This window comes from Trachypithecus francoisi, unplaced genomic scaffold, assembly GCF_009764315.1.
Source record: "Trachypithecus francoisi isolate TF-2019V2 unplaced genomic scaffold, Tfra_2.0 Lachesis_group0, whole genome shotgun sequence".
Taxonomy (NCBI): Eukaryota; Metazoa; Chordata; class Mammalia; order Primates; family Cercopithecidae; genus Trachypithecus; species Trachypithecus francoisi.
Genome location: NW_022681453.1, coordinates 37526309 through 37553770, shown reverse-complemented (window position 1 = coordinate 37553770; position 27462 = coordinate 37526309). Strand labels below are relative to the sequence as shown.

Here is a 27462-nt window from a genome sequence, read left to right as displayed (position 1 = left end):
AAAATAATTGAAACTTTTATTTTTTGATTTTTGTTATTGTTTTTCTTTACTTTTTTTCTTTGTATCTAAATATACACATTTATCTCAGGAAAAAAGTTTTTAAAAGTCATTTCGTTTCCGCTGAACTTATCAAACAGAATGTGACATGAAAATATTAATGCTGATTTGTACAAAGAAAATAATCTTCCACCCTACCACTGTAAACTGATTTAGATAAATTTATTATTCAAGTGAGTACTTACAAAGGCAAAGACTTTGGAACCTGAAAAGCAGAAAGTGAAAATTTCCTTAATCTTTGCCCCTAGAGGAAAGCTCTGGCATATTGGGATGGTTCTTCAGGAGTTTTTCATAGAATATACCAATATTTTATATAATTACGTATTAACATATAATTTGTATAAACGCATAATGTGTTGTCTACATTTTCACGCTGCAGAGCAACATTATGCACGGCATAAGACTTATCTAATTAAGCGTAAGTAATTAAGATTATAATTACAGGGCAAGGCTTTAAAGCCCACGGGAGCCCGACAACAGTCAGCCTCGCCCCTCGCTGCCGGCTCAGTTCCTGGTCTCGCCCCTCCCCGCTTCGCCAGTCCCGCCCTTCCCTGCTTCGCCGGCCCCGCCCCTCCCCACTTTGCCGGTCCCACTCCTCCCCGCCCCGCCGCGCAGGGGCACCTGGGAAGAGGCGGAGAACAATATGGCGGATGGCGAGGAGCCGTAAGTACCGGGGCTCTGCAGACGCGCAGGGCTGGGCTGGGTTGTGAGAGAGCGCGGCGGTGGGCGGTTGCCGCCGCCACCCGGGATCCCCTCACCCCCCCGTCCCGTCCCCTCGCCCCCCTACCCTCGCGGCGCCCAGTGTGTAGCGCGATGCTGACCCTTCTTTTATTCTCTCTTTTAGGGAGAAGAAAAGAAGGAGAATAGAGGAGCTGCTGGCTGAGAAGTTAGTGCTGCCGGGAGGCCGGGGCCCTCTCCGGGGACCCCCGCCTCCCCCCACCCCAGGCCTAGGGGACCAGCCGCAGCGGGCCCGGGGGGCTGGGAGGGGGACACCCGGAGCGCAGGCCGCGCGGCCTCATCCCCTGATCCCCGTCCCGCAACCCCGGGGGCCTGGCGGGCCGCTCCCGGTCTCTGCCCGGTGCGGGCATCGGGGCCAGGCTGCACTGCCCCAGCTCCTGCAGGGGCCCTCCGGGGTGCCTGACGTAAAGATTTTGAGGAAGGACCCTTGTGCACTCCTCTTCCTCCATCCCAAATTGTCAGAGCCGTGACCCTGTGAAAAGGCAATCTACCTTAAACACTCAGGAAAAGGACACGAGACCGTTTTGTGCCCTTTTGCAAACACTGAGATAGTAATACTAATTGCAAACTTTTAATGATAACTCTACATGGCAGATATTGTACTAAGCATTCCAGTCATTTTGGCAAAATAATTGACTCTTAAAAGAGGTTGTTGACTTCAAACAGCCTATTTTTCCCTTTTACTACACACCCTATTTCTTATCAGATGCTTAGTTCTATGTTGGTGAGACAGATTTAATCGAAGTGTTTTCTAACCTGGCCAGCGCTACAAAATTTACTCCCCTCCCTGCCTGGGCGGGGAAAAAATACTCTTGTATTGGTTATGGTGAGTTTGTAATTTCCGTGCCAGTACCCAGTGGCAGTGCTTTGGTCTTTATGTATGTCCCTCAGACAGTTGAATTTCAGCTGCAAGAGGACTGGGATGACAAACTTAATTTCACATTCTTTCCTTCCTTTTATTTCCCTCCCACTTTTACATGAAATCACAATTAAACATTACTTACCATATCCCATGTACTGTACTGAGTCCGCTATGTGATTCTCTCTCCTCATGGCCGAAAGAAGTAGCTATGAACGGCCTACAGATGAGGTTTATGGCTATGAGTAATCTGCTCAAGGTCACAGTGCTGTTGATTGTGGAACCCAACACAGCTCTAACATCAAACCTATGGTTTTTATTGCTAGGCAATACTTCTTGGTCCCTTTTGTAAAAATTGGGTATTACTAATATATTTGACGGTAGAAACTGTGGGGTTATAGAAAATTAGAAAATTAAAAATAACCACAGCCAAACGTGAATCTTACACGAAGTATAAAATAGATGCATTTTGTAGAGGAGTCCCACCTTATTCTGTTGTATGTTCTAAAAGGTTTCTAGATGCCTATCTGTGGCGTAATTGTAACCTAAAACTTTGTGTTTAGTGGCAAGAAAAGCCGCCTCACAGTATTAAGAGATTCTTTAATAAATTAGGACCTCTGCCAGGTGCGGTGGCCTCACGCCTGTAATCCCAGCACTTTGGGAGGCCGAGGTGGACGGATTGCTTGAGCTCAGGAGTTCCAGACCAGCTTGGGCAACATGGCGAAACCTGTCTGTACTAAAAATACAAAAATTAGCTGGGTATGGTGGCACGTACCTATAGGCCCAGCTACTTGGGAGGCTGAGACAAGAGAATCGCTTGAGCCCAGGCGGGCAAGGCTGCAGTGAGCTGCAATCACGCCACTGCACTCCAGCCTGGGCAACACAGTGAGACTCTGTCTCAAAAAAAAAAAAAAAGAAAAAAAGAAAAAAAAAAAACCTCTATTTCTGAGAAAAGTGTGCGAAAATTCCTCGCATCAAAATGATTTTTATATTACACCTTTGAAAAGGACACATAAATATTAAATTTGCATCAGACACATAAGCATCAAAATTCTGAAAGTGTGACTTTTTTTCTCTGTTGTAGCTCATATTTCCTAATGGCAAGTGTGTTGAAGCAACAGATTGAGGAAGTTTGCAGTGATTTTTTTTGTAAATACCAAATGTAGAGAAGTCAATTTCTCACATAGACCAATATCCTAAGTTGGACCTTGGATTTCTGTAGGAAACCAAAAACATGTAGACTGATTTATTTCATCCATTGGGTGAAATAAAAATAGAAACATGCAGTTCTTAACTTTAAATGAATTGTATAATAGGGAAGAAAAAATTTCAAAGCATAAACATAATCACGTTGAATATTTCCCTTTTTATTTGAGCAGGTCTGGTGTGGTTACCTTTTCATTTGGGGATACCATAATAATTGTAGGTGTGCTTTTTTTCGTACTGATCTTTGCAGCTGAATTTACTGTGTTCTGTGCAGAATGGCTGTTGATGGTGGGTGTGGGGACACTGGAGACTGGGAAGGTCGCTGGAACCATGTAAAGAAGTTCCTCGAGCGATCTGGACCCTTCACACACCCTGATTTCGAACCGAGCACTGAAGTGAGAAACGTTTATTTTTAAATAACTGCTCTAATAGTTTTATGTTTCAAAACTAATAGAATGCTTCCTTTTTAATTTGCTCTTACAATGAAAATACTAATAAAATTGTTTTGTGAAACTAAATTTTTCTTAAAATATGAAATTGAATATTCACAACTGATTTTGTTTGAATGACTGAGTCTTCACATTTCTCATGTAATATAAGTTGAAAGTTTTTGTGAGAAAAATAACTTTATGACCTCATGTAAAAATTTAAAATTTTAGTTTAAAATGCTTTCTGAAATGTACTCCCCTTTGGTAGTGCTGCTGTGAGAAATTAATTTTGATAGGAATATAGATGTGCTTATTTAAATTTTGGAATTTAGTTGGAATGAACATCTTAGCTTTGAGTATAATTAATTGCATGTTAAGAATTATGTGAGTATGGCCGGGCGCGGTGGCTCAAGCCTGTAATCCCAGCACTTTGGGAGGCCGAGACGGGTGGATCACGAGGTCAGGAGATCGAGACCATCCTGGCTAACACGGTGAAACCCCGTCTCTACTAAAAAAATACAAAAAATTAGCCGGGCGATGTGGCGGGCGCCTGTAGTCCCAGCTACTCGGGAGGCTGAGGCGAGAGAATGGCATAAACCCGGGAGGCGGAGCTTGCAGTGAGCTGAGATCCGGCCACTGCACTCCAGCCTGGGCGACAGAGCGAGACTCCGTCTAAAAAAAAAAAAAAAAAAAGAATTATGTGAGTACTAAATAATAGAGGCATAGAATTTTGGACTGATGGTGTCTTAAGGCAAGTGTTCAGTTATATGTGACTTATTTTTTTATTACAGGGTAGGGAAAAGTACTCTATAGCACATCTTTATGTCCTTTTGTATTTATAAAAAGATAATATTTTGAAATAGAAATATTGTGTTACTCCTATAAAATAACATGCAAACTCTTGATTTGGCCCAGTGTCTCATCTGAATAACTTTCTCCTTTAATGCTGGGCAGAACTGAAAGCATTACAAATTAAAAAAAAAGAAAAAAGGATTTGAAAGTATTAATTCTGTCTTTCTTTGGATAATACACCATATTTTCTTGTGCTTCTAAATTTTTTTTTTTTTTTGCCTGATAATTTAAGATTATTACTTCTGTTAAATGACTGTATTTCTGCTGATGAGGAATTGTCTATCTCATGTTTTGTGAGTTTTGCTCACTTTATTCAAAAGGAGATGTTGGCCAGGTAAGGTGTCTCATGCCTGTAATCCCAGCACTTTGGGAGGCCAAGGGGGGAAGATCACTTGAGCCCAAGAGTTCCAGACCACCCTGGACAACATAGAGAGAACCCATCTCTAAAAAAAAAAAAAAAAAATTAGCTGGCCATGATGATACATGTCTTTGGTTTCAGCTACTCAGGAGGCTGAGGTGGGAGGATTGCTTGACTGCATCTGGAGGTGGAGGCTGCATGGAGCTCTGATCATGCCACAGCACTCCAGCCTGGGTGACACAGTGAGACCCTGTCTCATAAAGAAAAAAAAACCAGCCGTTACTCTCCCCGTGTCCCCCCACCTGATGGAGTTTTGCTTTTGTTACCCAGGCTGGAATGCAATGGCACGATCTCGGCTCATGGTAACTTCTGCCTCCCAGGATCAAGTGATTCTCCTGCCTCAGCCTCCCGAGTAGCTGGGATTACAGGTGCCCACCATCACACCTAGCTAATTTTCTATATTTTTAGTAGAGACGGGGTTTCACCATGTTGGCCAGGCTGGTCTTTCCTGACCTCAGGTGATCCGCCCACCTTGACCTCCCGAAGGGCTGGGATTACAGGTATGAGCCACAGTGCCCAGCCCTGTTACTCTTTTTACCTTATTGTTTTAGTCCTTTAAAAACCTGGGGCAGTGCTTGATCCTCTGTTTTTTAAATTTTTAAACTTTTATATTTTTGGGAAGTCAGTTAAATAACTGAATTTGATGTTCTGTATCCCTTTTCAAAATTTAAAAAACAAACTAGAGATAGTTTTCCTTGTGAAAAATAGCCTTTTAATTTCATACAATAAAAGGCAGTTTAAAAACATTAACGGCTGGACACAGTGGCTCTTGCCTGTAATCCCAGCACTTTGGGAGGCCGAGGTGGGTGGATCACTTGAGGTCAGGAGTTCGAGACCAGCCTGGGCAACATGGTGAAACCCCGTCTCTACTAAAAATATAGAAAATTAGCCAGGCATGGTAGTGCATGCCTGTAATCCCAGCTACTCGAGAAGCTGAGACAGGAGAATCACCTGAATCTGGGAGGTGGAGGTTGCAGTGAGCCGAGATCATATCACTGCACTCCAGCCTGTGAGCTCCGTCTCAAAAAAAAAAAAAAAAATTAACGTTGAAACTTCTGAAATCATTAGAGTTTTAGAATTCCTGGTTTGATAGAATTCATAAATTTCAAATAATTGATCAAATACAAAGTCTGCTCTTTTTCCTAATTGCATTTTTTCATGGAAACATCAGAAACCATTTTAAAGTTTGTTGCTTTATTTATAGTCCTTGTGGTTATCACCCAGCTTTTAATATGCCTTTCCATTCTTTACAGTCTCTCCAGTTCTTGTTAGATACATGTAAAGTTCTAGTCATTGGAGCTGGCGGCTTAGGATGTGAGCTCCTGAAAAATCTGGTAATATATATATATATATATATATATATAAATACATATTTTTTTCTTCTTTGTGATAAGTAAACCTTACTTATCTGTCATACTAGGAAATTTCTTGTGATTATTAACCTTTACTCTTGAGCCTTTGTTAGATAAGTTTAGCATGTCAAATTCCAAACAGTAATTAAAATGGTAGAACTTTGGAACTTTTTAAATTCTAAAGCTCTCGCCTATAAAGTTAATGATAAAATTTCATACTTCCATTTTTTTCTCGGATCTTTAACAAACAAATTTTGGTTCTTCCTGTGGCAAAACGCTCCTAACTTCAGTGAAGTAAATAACAAAACTGGTAATTCATATTTTAATGTATAGTTTCAAATAATTTATTATTTCTTTTGCTTCCCCAAATAACCCAGCTAGGTGGGTAAGGCATTGCCCAATTTTATATAGAGGGAGACATTGAGGTTTAGAAATGCTGACTTACTTTCTGAAGGTTTTCTGGATTATAGCTATGTGCCTGCAATTGAATCCAGGTCATCAGTTCTTAGTTAACTGTTCTTTTCCAGTGAACCATTAGTTCATTATATGACCTAATAAGACAATTGTGGACACCTAAGATTTGGGAAAGCTAAACCTTTACTGAACTTATTTCCATATATTTGGAAATAAATTAAGTATACAGTTTGATTTAATTAATTGGTTTCCTTGACTTTTTCTAATCACAAAATAACTTTTCATAAATCTTCATGAGTTTATTTAACACAAATGAGTAGAGGCAGAATTGGTTTAGAGTTGTATGCTAGGCTTCTCATTGCTGTGTTGAAAAGTGGAAATGCTGGAATAGACTCTTTAGAACATAAAGCAGGTCACAGCCAGATGGAGGACCCTAATAATTGGCCAAGGGAGTTAAAGTTTAAATATAAACATAGCCACATTAGTTTTATTAAGAAACACTAATGTCACTTGAGTGAAGTTGTAAAAATTTAAATATACTTCACTGTATTTAATGCCTTGCTGGGTTCTTTGGGGATTATATGTCATCATGGTCTCTGTCTTCAATGAATCTGAAGTTACTGGGGAGATAAATCTCACATGAAATGAATAGCAGTCTGTATGATATACTCTGTGGTGGGATGCCAAAATGACAGTACCATATCAAACATAAATACTCTAGCAGTGTGACAATCAAAGACTTAGAGAAGGAAAGGGTTTATGGAGGATGGGCATTGGTTTTTGTTAGGTATTGTAAATGTACAAGTTTCCTAAAGCTTATTAAATTTTGAAGCCATTATTTGCAAATGTGATATTTACTAATTTTAAGTGTAAAATAATTGAAGATTAGATCTGAAGATTAGTCACCAAGCAACTTTAAGGAGTGGCCCTGTTCTTTATTACATTATAGTAATCTTTTACACAAAAGAAGAAAACTAAGGGTTTTCAATTTTACTCCTTGTTTTGCTTATTTAATTCATTGTAAGCCCCCTAAAGGCTCATTCTAACGAAAAAGAACATGATATTAGGCCAGGCACGGTGGCACACACCTGTAATTCCAGCACTTTGGGAGGCCGAGGCAGGTGTATCACAAGGTCAGGAGATTGAGACCATCCTGGCTAACACGGTGAAACCCTGTCTCTACTAAAAACTACAAAAAAAAAAAAAAAAATTAGCTGAGCGTGGTGGCAGGCGCCTGTAGTCCCAGCTCCTCAGGAGGCTGAAGCGAGAGAATGGCGTGAACCCGGGAGGCAGAGCTTGTAGTGAGCCCAGATCACACCACTGCACTGCAGCCTGGGCGACAGAGCAAGACTGTGTCTCAAATAATAATAATAATAATAATAATAATATAATAATAATAATAATGGTTGAGCACATATTTATTGAGCCTCCTCCCCCATATGCCAAGCACCATTTTAGATGCTGAAGATACAGCATTGAACAAATAGAGATGTTTGCATTGGTGGGGCTCACATTTTAGTTGAATGAAAAAGTAGGTATATAGTATGTCAAATGGTGTGAAGGGAAAAGGTTTACAAAAAGGTGCTGTTTGAGTACAAAGGTGAGCAAATGAGTCATACAGATATCTGTAGGAAGAATATTCTAGTTAGAGAGAATAGCAGGTACAAAGCTATGAAGTGGAGCACTCCTGTTTGTTCAAGGACTGCAAGATGGCTATCATAGCTAGAGCAGAAGTGGGTTGGGGGAGCATTTTTGGAGACCATATCAGAGAGATAATGGGAAATAGAGGAGCTTGGAGTGGATATCGCAAAAGACTTTGGAGGTTTTTGTAAGTGCTCTGGCTTTTACTCTGAGTCATGAAGTCATTGGAGAGATTTATGCAATGAGAGACTTGACTGACTTTTCACCTAGATCACTGAGGCTGATGCACTGAGAATAGACTAAGGGAAGAGCAGGGAGGGGGAAGAAACAGACTAACTAGAAGATTATTACAGTCCTCTAGACAAGAGACAATGTGACTTAGAACAGGATGGTAGCATTGGAGGTGGTGACAGGTGGTCAGATTATGAATATATTTTGAAGATGGAATCAACAGGATTAACTGATGGATTGGTGGTGTGCTGTGAGAGAAAGAGAGGAATCAAGGATGATACAACAAAGTTTTTGCTCTGGGGGCGGGCACCTGGAAAGATGGAGTTACTGCAATGAGGAAGATTTGGAAAAGAACAGATTTGGTTGTTGTGGTGAGCAAGAGTGATCAAGTTTGGTTTTGGAAACTGTTAAGTCTGAGATGTCTGCTAGATGGTCTGTATCTTATAAGATCATCTGAGATCACCAGAACAAAGCACAAGTCTGCTCCAAATTCTAGCCAGTAAAGTAGGAGGAAAACTGAATGAACTGGAAAGCAATTTTTAAAAAGTGTTCAAATTCTCATGAGTGTGGTGACCAAATGAAGAACAAGTTTTAGGGTGGAGGAAGTGACCCACCCCACCTAATACCTCAGAAAGGTAACGTCAGATAGACAGAATTGGTCATTGGAGTTAGCAACACGGAGGTTATTGGTGACCTTGATAAGTACAGTTTCTGTTTAGTGGTTGGGGCTAAAGTTGAGAACAGTCAGGACTTTGAAAGCACAAATATGGATAAGTCTTAAAGATCTCTTGGTATATAAAGGGGTACAGAAAAATGGGAAAATTATTGTCAAGTTGTTTGATCATCTAAGTAAACTGACCAAGACCAGAAAATTAATTAGTTATTGAGACTTATTTTTTTCAGTTTTTTTGCATCTGCTGGTAAATTTGAATGTGGTTGTAGTGTTAGAATGCATGGCATTATTATTGAAACCTAACAGGTTTTTTGTTTTTTGCCTTTCCCTGCTTTTTAAATTGCTTGCTCTTGACTCAGTGTCTTTTAAGATATTCCTTTTACATATACTATGTGTGTGTTTTTATATGTCTTATAATAGTTACCATTTCTGAATTGTGGCATGCTTAATGTTAAGTTAACTAAGATAAAGCTTGTAGGAATTGCTTTTAACAATTATTTTGAAAAAATAATAGCAAGCATAGTAAAATTAAAGTATCCATCAATAGCAGTGAAGCAACAAATTTTACAGATGTGTTTATGGAATTATATATACATATAAAATAGTTTTAATCTGTATAAATTTTGAGTTGTTCTCTTTTGGTTATAGATTATTTGAAACTGAGTGATTGTACACTTCTGACCTGTTCAAGAACTCTGAATTTTATATACCTGGCAAAGACTCTTTTTCAGCCATTGAATACAATTACACAGAATGTATTACTGGGAATTTGTAGACTTAAGACTACATTGAAAACAAATATTAACATTTTTAAATGTGAGGCAACTTCTGCTTAATTGGATTGTTTTTATTCCCACAGGCCTTGTCTGGTTTTAGACAGATTCATGTTATAGATATGGACACTATAGATGTTTCCAATCTAAATAGGCAGTTTTTATTTAGGTAAGTTTTAATATCTTAGTGGTTTTCTTTTTTTAAGCTCTGATAATCATTTGAACTTGTACATTGCAGTTTAATAATTTTTAAAAATGACTGAGAGGATAATACTAATTTTATTTTTAAAAAAACAAAACTACCACTCCCATTTTAGGTAAAGTTTTGTAAGAAAATTTCGGGCATCTTGGTGATAGTAGTTATGCAAACAAATACATGTTTTTGTTTTTTCAAAGAAGTCTCCTTCTAAAGGTTTATATGATTTTTGGGAATATCCTCAGGTTAACTGTGCTCTGAAGAAAGGAAAGAACGGTAGCTCTTCCTCTAGTTGATGTCAGAAGAGAATACTGACTGGAGTATTAGGCCCTAGTGAGAGATTGGCGGGGATTTGTGAGCCAAGGTTTGAATGGTGACTAGAGCAATAAAGTTGGGAAAGAGTTTGAGCTTTTCCTATAAGGGGAAAGAAAATGGAAAGTTGAGGAGAGAAAAACCAGAACCAGTTGGAGTGAAACAAAGAGGGATGGTTACCTTAGGCGTATATGGAATATAGAGAACATCAAGGAGTGGTTTGTTAAAGATGAGTTTAAGAACATAAGTAGAGGCCAGGCATGGTCGCTTTTGCCTGTAATCCCAACACTGGGATGCTGAGGTAAGAGGATTGCTTGAGCCCAAGAGGCAACAAAGGGAGACTTCATCTCTACAAAAAAATAAAAAAATTAGCCAGGTGTGGTGTTGTGCACCTGTGGTCCCAGCTGCATGGGAAGCTGAGGTGGGAGGATCGTTTGACCCCAGGATCTTGAGGCTGCAGTGACCTGTGTTCATGCCACTGTAATCCAGTCTGGGCAACAAAGCAAGACCCCATCTCAATAAACAAACAAACAAACAAATAAATAAAACCCGAAAAACAAAAACTGAAGTAGGCCATGTATCCAGACATGAAGAAATGTTCATTCATGAATTTAGTATGTAATATTGAGGGGGTTTGAGTAGCTTAGGTAAAAGCGTGTATCTGTTAGTCAAAGGATACAGATACATAGAGATAAGGACTTTTATTTTCTCTCTCTAGTTAGTAAGGTAAGTTTGCATCTGTTACTGATAGTGCTCAAATTGTTCTGGGTATATAGGATAAAGTTGAGCTAGCAAAAAAGGTAACATTAAATTTTTGGATAGGCATAAAACCTCTACATTATCTTTGTGGAAGATCTTAATGAGACTGAAGTATGGATTAAAATAAGTCAAGTTAATGAAGTGTAATTGCAGTGTGACCTTTATGTTTAACTCTTAAGCTTTATTTTTTGTTTGTTTCTTAACCCTTGAAATTTTCCTTCTCTATAGCAAAGTTTGTGGGCTCTGTCCAGCTTGTCAAATTTTGAGTTGTGAATGCTCTGAAAAAGATACCACTGAATTGATTGGTTACTGATACAGGCCATACCCTTTAATTTGTGGCTAAAATGGTTGAAGATGGTAATAATGATATGTAGCAAGTACTTCTAAACTATCTATATTATTCCATTTAATCTCAACAACCTCAGGGTAGATTCTTGTGTTCAACATTGAATAATTTGGGCAGAGTGTCCTGCAAGGATGATGTGTGTGAAAGGCCATTTTATTGAGCTGGAGCAATCTGATCGCTTCATCCTGGGATGCTAAATTAACAAACAGTTCCCAGAAACCATCTAGGAGTTCTTTTGTTTGGGATCTGCTATAAAAGCACATAGAATATATTACTTAAAATAATCTTAGAAGTCTGCTTTATCCCTTTTACATACCTAAGGAGCTTTCTGTGTGCAGAGCCATTGAATGCAATACTGAAATTAAGTTCTTTGATTTATGACAGGGCCTTTTCTATGTAAGTTAGTACAAAGTGAGGATAAAACATTTACCAAAAGTTTTGAATCAAAAAAGAACAGTGCTTTAATGGAGAGAAGAAAAATTGGCCTGGCACGGTGGCTTATGCCTGTAAGCACAGCACATTGGGAGACTGAGGTGGGTAGATCACTTGAGGTCAGAAGTTGGAGACCAGCCTGGCCAACATGGTGAAATCCCATGTCTGCTAAAAATACAAAAATTAGCCAGGCGTAGTGGCTCATGCCCTTAGTCCCAGCTATACTCTGAAGGCTGAGACAGGAGATTTGCTTGAACCTGGGAGGCAGAGGTTGCAGTGAGCTGAGATTGCACCACTGCACTCCAGGCTGGGCAACAGAGCGAGACGATGTCTCAAAAAAAAAGAAAAATTGACATGCAAAAGTATTTTTCTTTGAAATTCCAGATTTTTTTTCTAATAAGCACACGATTTATTATTTTCATTTATTTTAAAAGTATTTACTCTGTGCTAGATATGAAGGAATATGAAGAGAGTACATGGTCACTTTCATCCAAATAATAGTCTAGTGGGTATGATAGACGTGTATATAACAAACAAATATGTTATGAAAAAAGTAATAATGTTCTTATTATATACGTGGAGTGATTTCTCTGAGGAGAATATGGAAATATTAGGAAAGAAAATACCATTTGTATAGAACTTAGAGGAGGAAGTTCATATCCTTTCCTATCCATATGTGTGGTTATTGTTTAAGAGTGACCTTTTGAGGCTTTATATTTTCAACTTCTTTGATATAATAGTAACATTTGCAATTTTATCTGACACTTTTGGAATTATTCTTTGTTTAAAAACATGGTGCTGGGTGTGGTTTCTCATGCCTGTAATCCCAGCACTTTGGGAGGCTGAGGCGGGCGGATCACCTGAGGTCAGGAGTTCGAGACCAGCCTGACCAACATGGCTAAACGCTGTCTCTACTAAAAATACAAAAACTAGCTGGGCGTGGTGGCAGGCGCCTGTAATCTCAGCTACCTGGAGTTTGAGGCATGAGAATTGCTTGAACCTGGGAGGTGGAGGTTGCGGTGAACCGAGATCATGCCACTGCACTCCAGCCTGGGCAACAGAGTGAGACTCCATCTCAAAAAGAAAAAAAACATGGTTACAACTTTTTTTTTTTTCCATTTTATATAGGGTTCAGTGAGATGTTTTTTTCATGTAGCTTCTTAGGGGACACAAAATTTGCTGCTTAATCAGCACACACAGGAAGAAGGGGATAAATGAAGGTTCTTGCATCCCAAGGATGAATCTTATTGTGTATATTTCAGCCAAGACCTACGGAGTAACACCATAAGGTTCTGAGCTCTAAGAGTGGGATAATTTTTTACAGTGGAAAGTGGCCAGGAATCATAGCATTATTATGCTTTATCTGGGAGGAAGAACACTGTTCAGATTTTCACTTAATTAAAGCAATACTTAATTAGACTTGTCATGTTAATTTGGACCGTCAGCAAGGGTTGACATTTAACGTTAAATGACCGTTTACCAAAAGTTATTACTGAAATCAAAATATTTAGGCAAAAATATTCCTTCTAAATTTCCTATAAGTAAACTTACTGTGAATTTATTTTTATGTTTGAAAATAAGTTATGTAGATCATATAGATTTATAATATGAATTATAATTTAAATATTTTTCCTGTAGGCCTAAAGATATTGGAAGACCTAAGGCTGAAGTTGCTGCAGAATTTCTAAATGACAGAGTTCCTAATTGCAATGTAGTTCCGTATCCTTTTGACAAAAAGAAAATTACTTAATTTTTAAAAGCTTTTTCCTTAATTATAAGAGATATTTAACAGAGAATACAGATAAGCAAGAGGGAAAAAAAATCAGCAGTAGTAACTTTATTACTGAGATAACTGCTGGTAACATTTTGCTCTCTATTCTTCCAGTCTTTTCTTTATGGTTATATAAATATTTTTTTGGCCCTGATTTTTAACTTAAGTTTATAAAGCCTGTTTCATCTACTTTATTTTGCATTATTGCCCTTAATTTCAGTATCAATTACATATCTCCTTTACTAGAGTGTAAATTCCTAGACTGGATCCAATTAATCTTTGTTTCCTTATAGTAGCAGACAGAGTAGACAGTCAATATAGTATTAGCCAAATGGAAGCTACTTCAGAGTAAATTTATTTTTACAATAAATATGTCTTTAAAAAGGAGTATTTACACTGTAGTTTGAATTTAGATCTGGAGAACTTTTGGCATTTTATAGAAAGTCAGAAGATGTGATTTCTATGTAGAAAGTACCACAGAATACAAAATCAACATACCAGTGAACTTGTGAAAACTAACGTTAAATACAATGCCATTTACAAGTGCTTACAAAGAAAAATAAATGCTTAGATGTAAACTAACAAGCTAAGTACGATTTATATAGTGAAAAACTACAAACTGCTGATGAAAGAAATCAAAGAAAATCTAAATAAATGGAGAGATAGTCCATCTTCAAAGATTGGAAGATTAAATATAGTAAAGATGTCATTTCTCTGTAAGTTTGTATACGTATATACCATAGTTTCTATTAAAATCCCAGCAAAATTGTCGATACAGATGATCTTCTTCTAAAATTTACATAGAAAAACAAAGGAATACCTACTACAATTCCGAAAAAGAAAGTGGGAGGAATCACTATCCAAATTGTAGACTTATTATATAACTATAATAATCCAGACTCAGTGGCATTATCAGAGGGATATATAGATGACTAGAACAGAATAGGGAAGCGAGAAATAGTCCCATATAAGTATGGCCAATTTGTTTTTGATAAAGATGCAAAACAGTTCAATAGAAGAAGCATAGTCTTTAACAAATCGTACTGGAGCAATTTCATATCCATAGGCAAAAGATGAATTTTGACCTAAACATCTTATGCAAAATTAACTCAAAATGGATTATAGGTATAAATATAAAATGTAAAATGGGCCAGGCGTGGTGGTTCATCCTGTAATCCCACACTTTGGGAGGCCAAGGTGGGTGGATCACTTGAGGTCAGGAGTTCGAGATCAACCTGGGCAACATGGTGAAACCCCATCTCTACTAAAAATACAAAAATTAGCCGGGCACAGTGGTGTGTGCCTGTAATCCCAGCTACTCAGGAGGCTGAGGTGGAAGAATCGCTTGACCCTGGGAGGCTGAGGTTGCAGTGAGCTGAAATCGCACCACTGCACCCCAGCCTGGGTGACAGAGTGAGACTCCATTTCAAAACAAAAAACAAAAAAAACCCCATAAAATGATAGAACTTTAGGGTTTGGTGGAGAGTGCTTAGGCCACATCAAAAGCAAGACCTGTAAAAGGTGGGGCATGGTGGTGCAGATCACTGAGGAAGCAGTGAGCTTTTGTCACACCACTACAGAGTCCTGGCTGTTTGGGAGGCTAAGGTGGGAGGATTGCTTGAGACTAGGAGTTTGAGGCTATAGTAGGCTGTGGTCATACTGGGAATAGCCACTGCATTCCAGCATGGGCATGATGTAGTGAGACATCATCTCTAAAAAATTAAAATAATTTTGTGTAAAAGCATGACCCATACAAGGAAAAAATTGCTACAATGAACTTCATCAGAATTAAAAACTTGCTCTGTGAAAGACCGTCTTAAAGGGATGAAGAAAAGCCACAGACTGGAGAAAATACTTGTAAAGCATCTGACAGGGGACTCATATCTAGAATGCATAATGAACTCTAGAAACTCAACAGTAAAAAAAAATTCAATTAGAAAATAGACAAAAGATAGGAAGAGATATTTTACTAAAAAGGATGACAAAAAGCACATGAAAAGATGTTTCACGTCAAACTAAGACCACCATGAGCGATACTGTTATACAGCTATTAGACTAAAAAAAAAAAGCCAGTGTCAAAAGGTCGTATACTACATGATTCTATTTATATAATATTCTTGAAATTACAGAATTATAGAGATGGCTGGGTGTGGTGGTTCAGGCCTGTAATTCCAGCACTTTGGGAGGCTGAGGCGGGAAGATCACTTGAGCCTGGTTTGAGACCAGCCTAGGCAACAAATGAGACCCTATTTCTGTAAAAACTAGAAAAATTAGCTGGGCATGGTGGCACATGCCTGTAGTGCCCGCTACTTAGGGGGCTGAGGTAGGAGGATCAGTTAAGCCCAGGATGTGGAGGCTGCAGTGAGCTTTGATTATGCTACTGCATTGTAGCCTGGGTGACAGAGTGAGACCTTGTCTCAGAAAAAAAAAAAAATATAGAGAGACGGAGCACAGATTAGTGGTTACCAGGGACTAGGCATGGAGGCGAGGAATGGTCTGACTGACTGTAAAGACATAGCAAGAGAGAGATCTTTGTTGTGGTAGAATAGTTATGTGTGTTGCCTGGGGTGGTGGTTACACAAATCTATGTGTTTTTAAATGACAGAATTATAAACACACATTGTACCAATGTTCTGTTCATGGTTTTGGTACTGTACTATAGTAAGATGTAACTGGGAAAGGTGCATGGTACCTACCCATACTGTCTATGCAACTTACTGTGAATCTATATTATTTCAAAATAAAGAGCTTAAAAATGCAAATACAGGCTCCTGTAGGGAAAAAGGAAGAATTGACTTGGTGGGGGTGGGTTGGTTAGTTGGGGGCACTCAGTGTGTCTATCCCCATTATGTGGGTCTGGGAAACTTTGGGTATTTTCTAGAAATCCAGATTAGATTTCTTAGTCAGACTCTTGGTTCCCTGATTGCCATTCCTCCATTGTTTGCATTGTTTGTTTTTTGATCTCTTTGTAGCTGTAGCTTCGGTCTCCTGCTTGCCTAGTATTCAAACGGAATAGAGGTCTGAGTGGCTGAGGGCTAGAATTGAAATTATTGTTCATAGCTTTATTTGTAGGCAAGAATTAAAAATCTAGAGGAAGCATGGATTGTCCCTTTTTTCTCTGTATTGCTTTTAAAAAATTTATAGTGGACTATCTTAACTTTAGAGAAGTAGCATAATTTATAAATTATTAAACAATTGCTCCATTCATTAGAAAAATTAAAACAAGTTTTTGCGCACATGTGCTGTTAAAACGTTAAGTGCTATATTGACCCACCCACAGTCAATTTTGAATGGGGTTTCCTTTTTAGCCTCCAGGGATGGGAAGACTGGCAAGGGTTTGGTAGGGTAACTTGAAAACTGAGTTAAATGAGAAAGGTAGAAAAAATTCATACTTTGTCTCCTCCCCATAAAAAATAAGAACAGTAAAATCTTTACCAACTGAAAAAGCTTTGAAATTTTGTGTATGTTAAAAAAATGAGCTTTGCAGTAACTCTTAAAATCACCTAGCAAATAGGAACTATAATGTGCATCTTTCCTTCACTGAAACATTGATTGCATCTCGTCTTGATGCTGATGATTGAAGATACACATTCTGCTTTCCTTGGACTTATGGTTTTATATAAAAACCAAAGCAAGGTAGAAAGTATACCTCCTACCAAGGGCATAAATATAATGATATGGGGGTTCAGGAATGAGAAAAAGTAAGTAGTTAGGGGAGGAATGGCAGAAAAGTTTTGTCAGAAAGGAGAGTTGTGTTCATTTAGTCAGATTCCTTGAATTCCACTGATGTGAACATTGATTACTTATTTCTTGTTTTAAATATACGCAGTTTGTTCCTTATGGCATTGTCAAATTCATTTTAGAAATTAAAACTTAGCTGCTTAAGTTCCTTTACTTATATTCAGACATTTCAACAAGATTCAAGATTTTAACGACACTTTCTATCGACGTAAGTTTTTTACTTGAAATTAAATGCTCATTAGATTCTTAGAATTTTTTAGTTGGTAGCTGTTCGAATATTGCTAGCTATTTGAAGGCTTTTTCTTCACTTGCTTTCCTCTCTCGCAGTTGGCTTTTCAGTAATGTTGCTGATAGACTGAAAAGAGAGTGCTAGTTTTAGCTGACATGACTAGCTACAATTTTCTTTGCTAACCTGAATGAGAGTTCACTCAAGGGATAGGAACTCTGAGAGCGTATGTGGGATTACAATAAAAAGTGCTTATGGTTTTTTGTTTGTTTCTTAGAAAGTGCAAGTTATTTTTTGCAAGTGATTTTTTTTTATTAGTAAGCTTTATTTTTTAGGACAGTTTTATGTTCACAACAAAATTGAACAGAAAATTTTTGAAAACTTGGGTTCTCATAGAGCTTCCTTTTCCCACAAACACACGACCTTCCTAATCAACATCCTGCGCTAGAGTGGTACATTTGTTGCAGCTGATGAATCTACATTGAAAGATCATCATGCAACTGCATATTTAAAAACTAAAGTTGCTTTTTTTTTTTTTTGTAGAATTTCATATTATTGTATGTGGACTGGACTCTATCATTGCCAGAAGATGGATAAATGGCATGCTGGTAAAGACTGGTTTTGTTATAGTTCTCTGAAGTTCTTGCTGCTGTGCTTTACATCCCCAAAATTAGAATTGATATCATATTTTTGAAAAATCACGAGTTTAATTTTGAATTAAGTATATTTACTTCATTGTTTATTACCAGTCATTGGTTTTCAGGTGAAGACACAAATTGTTAATATTATAATCCCTTGATTTGATACATTGGTATTCAATAGCACAACCGACTCATAGGATTACTTGAAAGCATATTTCTTCTTTTGAATTCTTATCCCCTTTTCCTTTAAAGCCCTTCAAATTGTTTTCCTAGATATCTCTTCTAAATTATGAAGATGGTGTCTTAGATCCAAGCTCCATTGTCCCTTTGATAGATGGGGGGACAGAAGGTTTTAAAGGAAATGCCCGGGTGATTCTGCCTGGAATGACTGCTTGTATCGAATGCACGCTGGAACTTTATCCACCACAGGTAATCAAAAAAGCACCTGTATTTCTTTTATAGTATCTTGGCGTGGAATTAGGGATTAATGATTAAGTCTAGTTAATATTTAGGATTTTTAATTAGAGGTAGCTGTATTTTAAAAATTACACTAAGAAGAAAGATAAAATATGAAATTCTGCTCTATTTGAGGAAAGATACGAACCGAGTACTTTGTTTTGATACTATTCTGTTTTCATACTTTATTTGTATTTTTTATTTGGGTAGTAGATATCAAGTAGAATTACAAAGCTGTATATTGATGTCGAGCTGTAATCTATGTGGTTTTCACCTGTATTTATTTCAGGGAAATAAAGATACCAGGGATGAGAATGATCTTTCCAAGGATGGGGCTTTTTGATTTACATACCCATTTTAAAGAACAGTTGAAATTTTGAATAATAAATGTAAACAATTTTGAGTATTCACTTAGGATTCACTTAACTCTGAATTTGCTTTTGTTTTGGTTTGTTTTATACTTAAATGTTAGGTAAACATAACAAGGTCTTCATATTTGAGAATCTGTTCAGTATTTTTCTTCTCATAGTCTAACAAAGCTTAAATTTTATATACCTTGTAAATGTAAGACAAACCTGTCTTTATAGGCACGTCAACCTAAGTGAAGTGACTCAGATAATCTATATTAGTTTGAGAGGCATTTTTAATGGTATACAATATTTTGAGTTGAAACAAATTATATGAAACTGTTAAGAACTAGATCATAACTGGAAGTTGCATTTTAAAATAATTCATCATTTAAAATTCACTAAAAAGGACAAACTGTGGTTTTAGGTTAATTTTCCCATGTGCACCATTGCATCTATGCCCAGGCTACCAGAACACTGTATTGAGTATGTAAGGATGTTGCAGTGGCCTAAGGAGCAGCCTTTTGGAGGTAATAAACCTAATTTAATAATCTAGGATTACATAAAATATGTATTTTTTCTATATTATTCCTTTGGATAATTTCATTAAAAACATATTGTTTTGTGATTACATATTCCTGTCTTTTCTCTCTCTCTCTTCCTTTTTTTTTTAAACAGAAGGGGTTCCATTAGATGGAGATGATCCTGAACATATACAATGGATTTTCCAAAAATCCCTAGAGAGAGCATCACAATATAATATTAGGGGTGTTACGTATAGACTCACTCAAGGTAAGTCAGCGAATTGTCATGAATTATGATGTTGGGATGACTTAGGGCTGGGATGCTTTCAGGAGAATAATTGGTAAGTGAGTTTAGACAGTACCGTCCACTTGAAGTTCAGTAAAGGTACCGTGTAATTCATAGTACTTATTAGCTAGGGGGAATTTAATAAAATTACTGAATCTTACTTACATAGGCTGTAAGTCATCCAAGTCAAACTGTCCACTTTATCTTCCACTGAATTCATCACCTCCTAGAGACAGTCTATTTCACATTTGGACAGGACTATTAGACAAGTTTCTATATATTGAACAGAAATTGTCTTCAGGCCAGCTGCAGTGGCTCATACCTGTAATCCCAGCACTTTGGGAGGCTGAGGTGGGTGGATCACCTGAGGTCAGGAGTTCGAGACCAGTCTGACCAACATGGCAAAACCCTGTCTCTACTAAAAACACAAAATTAGCTGGGTGTGGTGGTGCATGCCTGTAATCCCAGCTACTCAGAAAGCTGAGGCAGGAGAATCACTTGAACCCAGGAAGCCGAGGTTTCAATGAGCCTGAGATTGCGCCATTGCATTGCAGCCCGGGCAACAAGAACAAAACCTTGTCTCAAAAAAACAAGCAAACAAAAAAATGGAAATCGTCTTCGGTTTGATTTGAGTGTTGTCTCAGTACCATATACAATCTAATTCCCTTTTAAGTAATAACTTTTAACATATTGAGGACAGTGATCACATCCTTTGCACATTTTTGTCAGTGCCATAAACCTCCCTAGTTACTTCCTTTAACCCTGTATTAGTTCATAAAGGAATAATTGAGACTGGGTAATTTATTAAGGAAAGAGATTTATTTGGCTTATGGTTCTGCAGGCTGTGTGAGCATGGCACCAACATCTACTTGGCTTCTGGTAAGACCTCAGGAAGCTTTTACTCATGGTGAAAGCTAAGGGAGATGGCAAGGCATGTCATATGACAGTAGAGGGAGCAAGAGAGAGAGGAGGGAATACCAGGCTTCTTTTAACAACCAGCTCTTGCGTGAACTTAATATTGCAGGGAGCGCATCAAGCCATGCATGTGGCATCTGCCCTAATGGTCCAAACACCTCCCACTAGGCCCCACCTCCAACACTGGGGATCACATTTCAGTATGAGATTTGGAGGGGACAAATACCCAAGCTATATCCTACCCTTTGATAAGTTGTACAGCTTCAGATTCTCATGTTGTTTTTCTCTAATCATATTCCAGCTATCCATATTGGTTAACTGGAATATAGTTAGAGAAAACAACTTTTCCTAATTGTTCAGGCCAGCATGCAGCATTATGCGACTGGTCTTATTTTAGATAATAGACTTCTGATAACTGATGCAGTCTTAAAGGAGAGCAGGTATTTATGTTATTGTTTGTTCGTTGTTTACATTGATGCTATACTTTCGATTCTTTGATGTTACTAGCCACTGAAAGCTGGATGTTTTGTCCACATATGCAATTGCTAAGCCACATCTGCCTGTTATAAACTTGGCAGTTTGGAGAGTGTCTTTTTTTTTTTTCTTAATATCCAAGTATAGGTCCTTGCAAATATATTCTTAAAATTCAACCTGCTTTTCTCTCTTTATATGTATTCTGCTAACTTACCTGGTGTTTCTAGCTTCCTGTTTTGATAATTATATCTTTCATTTCTTTTTCAAATAATTGATTAAAAATTGTAATAAGACTGAACTGTCTGAGAACAGACATCTGAATCATACTTCTGGCCAGGCCCTTTTAGGTTTATCTCATTCTGTTCATCAGACCTTCTTGAGTACTTTGTATTTCTTTATCTTGTTCACAAGGATGTCATGAAAAACCTTTCCAGATCCTCTGCTGAAGCCTTGGTATACTATCTTTTGCATTTTCCTGAGTTGCTAAGCTAGTCATAGTAGCCAAATGAGGCTACTCCAACATGATTTGTCTAGTAACCAGTCATGCTCAATTGTAGTGATCAATGTTTCCAATCTAGTTACAGTTTCCTTTTTTAGAATTTTGCCCAAGATCATTACCAAGTTCACCAGAACGAGCTTTGTCTTCTTTTTGAAAATCTGCCATTTCTCTCCTGTGATTGTTTCCTTATATTTACTGATCTCGTAACATCATTTTAAAATTCCATTTTATACTTACTCCTTGTTGCCCTCTGCATTCTCACTACGCTGACCTGCTTTGTGTTTCTTGAACACACCAAGTTCATTTGTACCTTAGAGCTTTAATACTCCCCAGTTCCTTTCCTTGGATCCCCTCAGGCTGACTCCTCATCTCTTAGGTGTCTGCTTAACTAGTTTTCCTAATCATTCAACCTGAAATGACTTCTGAGCCATTCACCATTCTATTTTTTTGGTAATTGCTCAGAACTAATTAATGGTAGCCTCATTCTCCTATGCAAAGAATATTTCATACTTACACTATCTTACATCCTTGCCCCAGGACCAGGACCATTGCCATTGTTGACAAACAGCTTTTTCCTCAGGTCATTGCATGGCTGTATCTTTCTCATGGCTTAGGTTTCAGCTCAAATTGTCACCTCTCCCAGGAGGCCTTCCTGACTATTCTGTCTAATGGGCTGCATCCTTCATTCTCACTCTAACACATACCTCATTTTCTTCATAGAACCCTTCAATATCTGAGATGTTCCAAGTATTTACTTTTGTGTTATCTCCCCACCAAAATGAAATCACTATACTAGCAGATACTTTTTTTCACTGCTACTATGCACAACACCTAGAACGGTGTCTGCAGCATGTGTTACACATATTTGCTACTTGTTAGAATTCACAAATGAATTACAGTGTGTTCTAATCAGGAACTGTAAACTCCCCATTTTAATATGTAGTCTCATTCATCCTTCTTTACCTTTTACCAGGGCTTGGTGTGCACTTTCTAGCCTGATGAATGAGGGCCTCAACAAGGAGTACAGAAAGAGAACTGGAAGTGAAGTTGCACAAGCCCGTGGTTCTATCTATTCTGTGATTTTCCCCCTTGTTCTCAGTGTAACAGAAAGTTACCTTTCTGCCCACTCTAGCTTTTTTTGGTCAAAGGGCAGGGGTATGGGTGGCAGGGGTTGGAGAAAGAGGGGAGTCCTTACCATTTTGGCAATGTTCTTACTGGGCAGCATCTCTTATACTCTTCACTGTTTGTGACTACCACTTCCTCCTTTCAGTACATCCTGCTACATGTGGTTCACTGGAGAGCTTTCCAGTTTAACCATCATGCAGTTTATCTCTTTTTAAATTTCCTCTTCTCCAAAACTATAGAGAATCATATGGTCACAGTTAACTTTTTAAAAAAGTTTTCCAGCCTTCATAACTGTATTTCTTTCATGTCTTCTTAACTACTTGCCGTTTTTCCTTAAGTTTTTGAAACCTGCCTATACTTGGAGTCTTGGGAACACATCTTGTAGTGCTTCCTCACACTCTGAGATAATATGGCTACTTTTTCCTGAAGTTTTTGTCTTCTAAAATGAACAATTCAAATATAGTTTTAAAATGGAGTATTTATTTTGTACTTCTTTTTTTTTTTTTTTTTTTGGTTGAGACAGAGTCTCGCTCTGTCGCCCAGGCTGGAGTGCAGTGGCTGGATCTCAGCTCACTGCAAGCTCGGCCTCCCGGGTTTACGCCATTCTCCTGCCTCAGCCTCCCAAGTAGCTGGGACTACAGGCGCCCGCCACCTCGCCCGGCTAGTTTTTTGTATTTTTTTAGTAGAGACGGGGTTTCACTGTGTTAGCCAGGATGGTCTCGATCTCCTGACCTCGTGATCCGCCCGTCTCGGCCTCCCAAAGTGCTGGGATTACAGACTTGAGCCACTGCGTCCGGCCTATTTTGTACTTTTAAAAAATGGTTTAAGGTGGAGCTTTGTTTATTCCTAATGCGTGAATAATACTGATGTGAAAAATGTGGGATTGAAGTAGAGAACTATATTTAATATTTTGTGTAGCCTCGGTTGTAAAAGATAATAAAGGGCAGCGTTTCTTTTTTTGTGAATGTTTGTGAATCAAATGACTGAAACTGTTATAGGAATAATTAGATAACACTTATTCTTCATGGTGTATCAGTTAATATCTGTGTTGATATACCATCCCCACCTCTTGCTAAGTATATAGCTGTGGATAAATTATTAAATTTCTCTCAGTCTCACTTTTCTTATGTTTAAAATCAGAGTAATTAACATGAGGATGTTATTAAAATTAAATAATATCTTATTTAGTCTTTACATTGTGCCTGGAACATAGTAAATACTCTAAATTGTTAACTATTATGATGTTATTGTTTCACCTTTCTGTAGTACTTACTTGAGAGAGTTTTCTTTGCTACAGTAGCTTAAGATTCTGAATTTACTACAAAATGATGGGGATGTGAAAGATTGTTTCATGGTTGAATTTATTTTCTGGCTTGAAAGTCTGAAAAATCAAGTTTTAGAAAATGGTGTTTAATAATCATGCCTTCTAATTTAAGAGAACTCTTTCATTTTAAAGAGATGACCATATTTTAATTGATATATTTTTTCAGGGGTAGTAAAAAGAATCATTCCTGCAGTAGCTTCCACAAATGCCGTCATTGCAGGTGAGGAAAAAAAGGCCATCACTTAGTTTATTTTGCTTCCTTTAGTTTTTGACGTTGCTGCAGCTTTTTTGTGTTGTAGGAATTTGATATCTTCTTGGATGGGTTGTGTGACTAAGCTGTCGAAAAAGAACTAGCTATTAGACTTTGCATATTTTTTGTCTTACATTATATCTTAAGTTCTCTGCAGTCAAGAGACATTTTAGTTCCATGTATTTGAAGCAGGCTGTTTATTAATCTGATAATCAAGAAAAACATGTAATGTTACTCTATTACTTGAATCACACAAAGCAAATATAAAATTTGTTACTTTCTCAGTTTTAAAAAATTGGAATATATCTTTTTTAATGAAGAGCCAATGTAAATTTATCTGTTCTGATTTATAACTGACTTTTAACATGCCTAATTTCCATTGAGTTAAAGAACCTGTATTTTCTCCCCCCTTCAGCTGTGTGTGCCACTGAGGTTTTTAAAATAGCCACAAGGTAATGGGTTTCATTTTTAATATGTATGTAAATCTATGTTTTGACTTGGTTCAATTATATAAAGATGAACATTTTTTCATTACAGTGCATACATTCCCTTGAATAATTACTTAGTGTTCAATGATGTAGATGGGCTGTATACATACACATTTGAAGCAGAAAGAAAGGTTAGTAGTATTAAGAACACATTTTTGATCATGCATATTTTGATTTTTTTAGAAATTTGAACAAAGTCACCCATACATTTTCTAATTTCCAGAACTCTACTTATTATGTATCTTTTGCTTTATAGCCTGAAATAACTCTATAACAAAGTAATTTAAAAGAAATGGTCTATTATGAAAAGCCAGGCTTTAAAGCATAAAAATTTTTTCATAGGAAATATGCATGATTATAAAACAACCTGATTTTTATTTTATTGTTCATAAAGAGACTAGTATTGGTACATGTGCTGCTATAATTTGTTGTGTATTATGTGTGTAGGAAAACTGCCCAGCTTGTAGCCAGCTTCCTCAAAATATTCAGTTTTCTCCATCAGCTAAACTACAGGAGGTTTTGGATTATCTAACCAATAGTGCTTCTCTGTGAGTATTGTAGATTTTTGTTATGTCGTAACATCATCTTTGTGATTTTTGAAACCTTAGAAACATTATCTTTTGATAAAAATGATGTTTGATACTTCTCTCTCATCATAATCTTCAGGCAAATGAAATCTCCAGCCATCACAGCCACTCTAGAGGGAAAAAATAGAACACTTTATTTACAGGTTATCAATGTGTATTTTTAATTTTTTTCAGAAAATTATATCAAGTTTTATTTTACTTCAATGTGTCTTACGTTAAAATAATTTTGTTTTCTAGTCGGTAACCTCTATTGAAGAACGAACAAGGCCAAATCTCTCCAAAACATTGAAAGGTATTTTTAAATAGGGTATTTACTAATTGTTTTTTTTTTCCTTTTCTCTCTTTTTGGTGAAAGTAATCAGTGCTTGTTCTAGATTTCCTCTTAATGCCTTGTATATGGTCAGGTAATAATTATAACTTTAGACATTAATAGAATTAATTGCTCTTTTAGTAGAATATTTTAAAATCTCTAAGATATGAAATATTACTTTGATTAAAGAGGATTGGATTTTCATGTTTTTAGACCATAATACTCTATAGTTTGTGTATGTGTGTATTATCCTTTCTGTTGAGATTTTTTTGCTTGTATTAATTATATTTTTTCTGTTTTAGAATTGGGGCTCGTTGATGGACAAGAACTGGCGGTTGCTGATGTCACCACCCCACAGACTGTACTATTCAAACTTCATTTTACTTCTTAAGGAAAATCTCCACATAATAGAAAACTTATGGAAATAATATACTTTGTGGATGCTAAGAAGTTTAATTGATGTTATTTTTAGCAATAGTGTTGCTGCGATTTGTCTTTTTTTATATAATGAACCACTCTTTTTTAACTTTGTAACTTGCCCTTGAAGACAGAATTTTGTTGTTGGTGTTTGTAAGCATTTTCATTAATAATATGAGAAATGATACCTGGAGAGAGAGATTATGAGCAAATGTATTGCTTCTTTTAGAGGAGGAGGCATACACCCTCTTTTGTGTGAATTTTGTTATTATGGTCAAAGAATGCATTCCTAGTTTTCATTTGAGCACCCAAATACACAAAAGATGTCCCTTTAAAGAAAATAAAGAATTAAGTTTTAAATAACATTAAATTTTACAATCCGACATCTGGAGTATATTGAACATAGGCTATTTCTTGATTTAATACTCATTTAATTGTGGCCATCCAAATGACTATTATTGCAGAATTTATCTTGTCCATAATAATTTGTAAATGGTGTTATAGCTGAATACCTGTGCATGAAAATGGGTAATATTTTCATCTGTTTACTTGTAGTGCCATAGAGGCCAATATGCACAATATTAACTAATGCCAAGACATGGCTGTTTAAAAAATTTAATGTTCAAACAGTTATCACTGATGCTTTTGCACTATTTATTAATAAAATCATATATTGTGTACTTCTTTCACTGAAGTTTTTAAAAGTACATTGAGGGTAATCATTAGTTCCATGGTAATATAGGAATAATTTTTAAATGTGTAGCAGAATTACTTCAAATTTTTATTTCTCTTAATACTTTTGCTACAACGATTTCTATAGTAAAAATTTACTGGTTTAATTTAACTTGCTGTATCAATAATATACTTTTTTTTTGTTTTGGAGACAGTTTCACTCTTGTTGCCCAGGCTGGAGTGCAATGGTGTGACCTCAGCTCACTGCAACCTCTGCCTCCCTGGTTCAGGCGATTCTTCTGCCTCAGCCTCCTGAGTAACTGGGATGACAGGCGCCTGCCACCATGCACAGCTAATTTTTTGTATTTTTAGTAGGGACGGGGTTTCATCATATTGGCCAGGCTGGTCTCGAACTCCTGACCTCAGGTGATCCACCCGCCTCAGCTTCCCAAAGTGCTGGTCAGTGCATGAGCCACCATGCCTGACCATGTTTTTGTTTCTTTTAAGTGAATAAAACTTGAAACAAAATTAAGCACAAATACTAAAAAAGTAGGTGCTAGTATTTTAATATGATAACAAGTATGTGTTCTCATTCCTTGTTTTTGACTTAGAAGGCAGTTTTCTGTTCAGATATTCTTTGGTTACTTATGTGTCACTCAAGTTTTCATTAATCTTTCTAGCTACAAATTGACAAATAAGTTTTATTATAAAACCACACGGAA

At 37.2% G+C, this 27462-nt stretch overlaps 1 protein-coding gene across 4 annotated transcripts; it reads left to right on the top strand.

Annotated features, from left to right (window-relative positions):
• The first annotated feature begins 630 nt into the window (after positions 1-630).
• Positions 631-26748, top strand: UBA3 (ubiquitin like modifier activating enzyme 3). 4 transcript variants are annotated; one of them, XM_033210395.1, is made up of 18 exons: positions 631-720; positions 902-943; positions 3135-3255; positions 5812-5892; positions 9729-9811; positions 13326-13406; positions 17364-17407; positions 17969-18033; positions 18340-18495; positions 19297-19399; positions 19548-19661; positions 24183-24236; positions 24682-24718; positions 24804-24885; positions 25202-25302; positions 25421-25484; positions 25579-25633; positions 25954-26748. In XM_033210395.1, exons 1-18 carry the CDS (start codon positions 701-703, stop codon positions 26040-26042), a joined length of 1392 nt encoding a protein of 463 aa, XP_033066286.1. In that variant the 5' UTR covers positions 631-700; the 3' UTR covers positions 26043-26748. The 4 variants fall into 4 exon arrangements, with proteins under 4 accessions (XP_033066286.1, XP_033066288.1, XP_033066287.1 ...); XM_033210397.1 differs by lacking the exon at positions 5812-5892; XM_033210396.1 differs by lacking the exon at positions 902-943 and having other exon boundaries at positions 632-720; positions 25954-26433.
• The last annotated feature ends 714 nt before the right edge of the window (positions 26749-27462 follow it).

What these genes read in the sequence shown, in the direction of transcription:
- UBA3 (XM_033210395.1), top strand. Translation starts at nt 701, where the DNA reads ATGGCGGATGGCGAGGAGCC. An exon ending in CCTAATTGCAATGTAGTTCC is followed by an intron (nt 13,407 to 17,363) that starts GTATCCTTTTGA and finishes ACTTATATTCAG; the next exon opens with ACATTTCAACAAGATTCAAG. An exon ending in ATAGAACACTTTATTTACAG is followed by an intron (nt 25,485 to 25,578) that starts GTTATCAATGTG and finishes TTTGTTTTCTAG; the next exon opens with TCGGTAACCTCTATTGAAGA.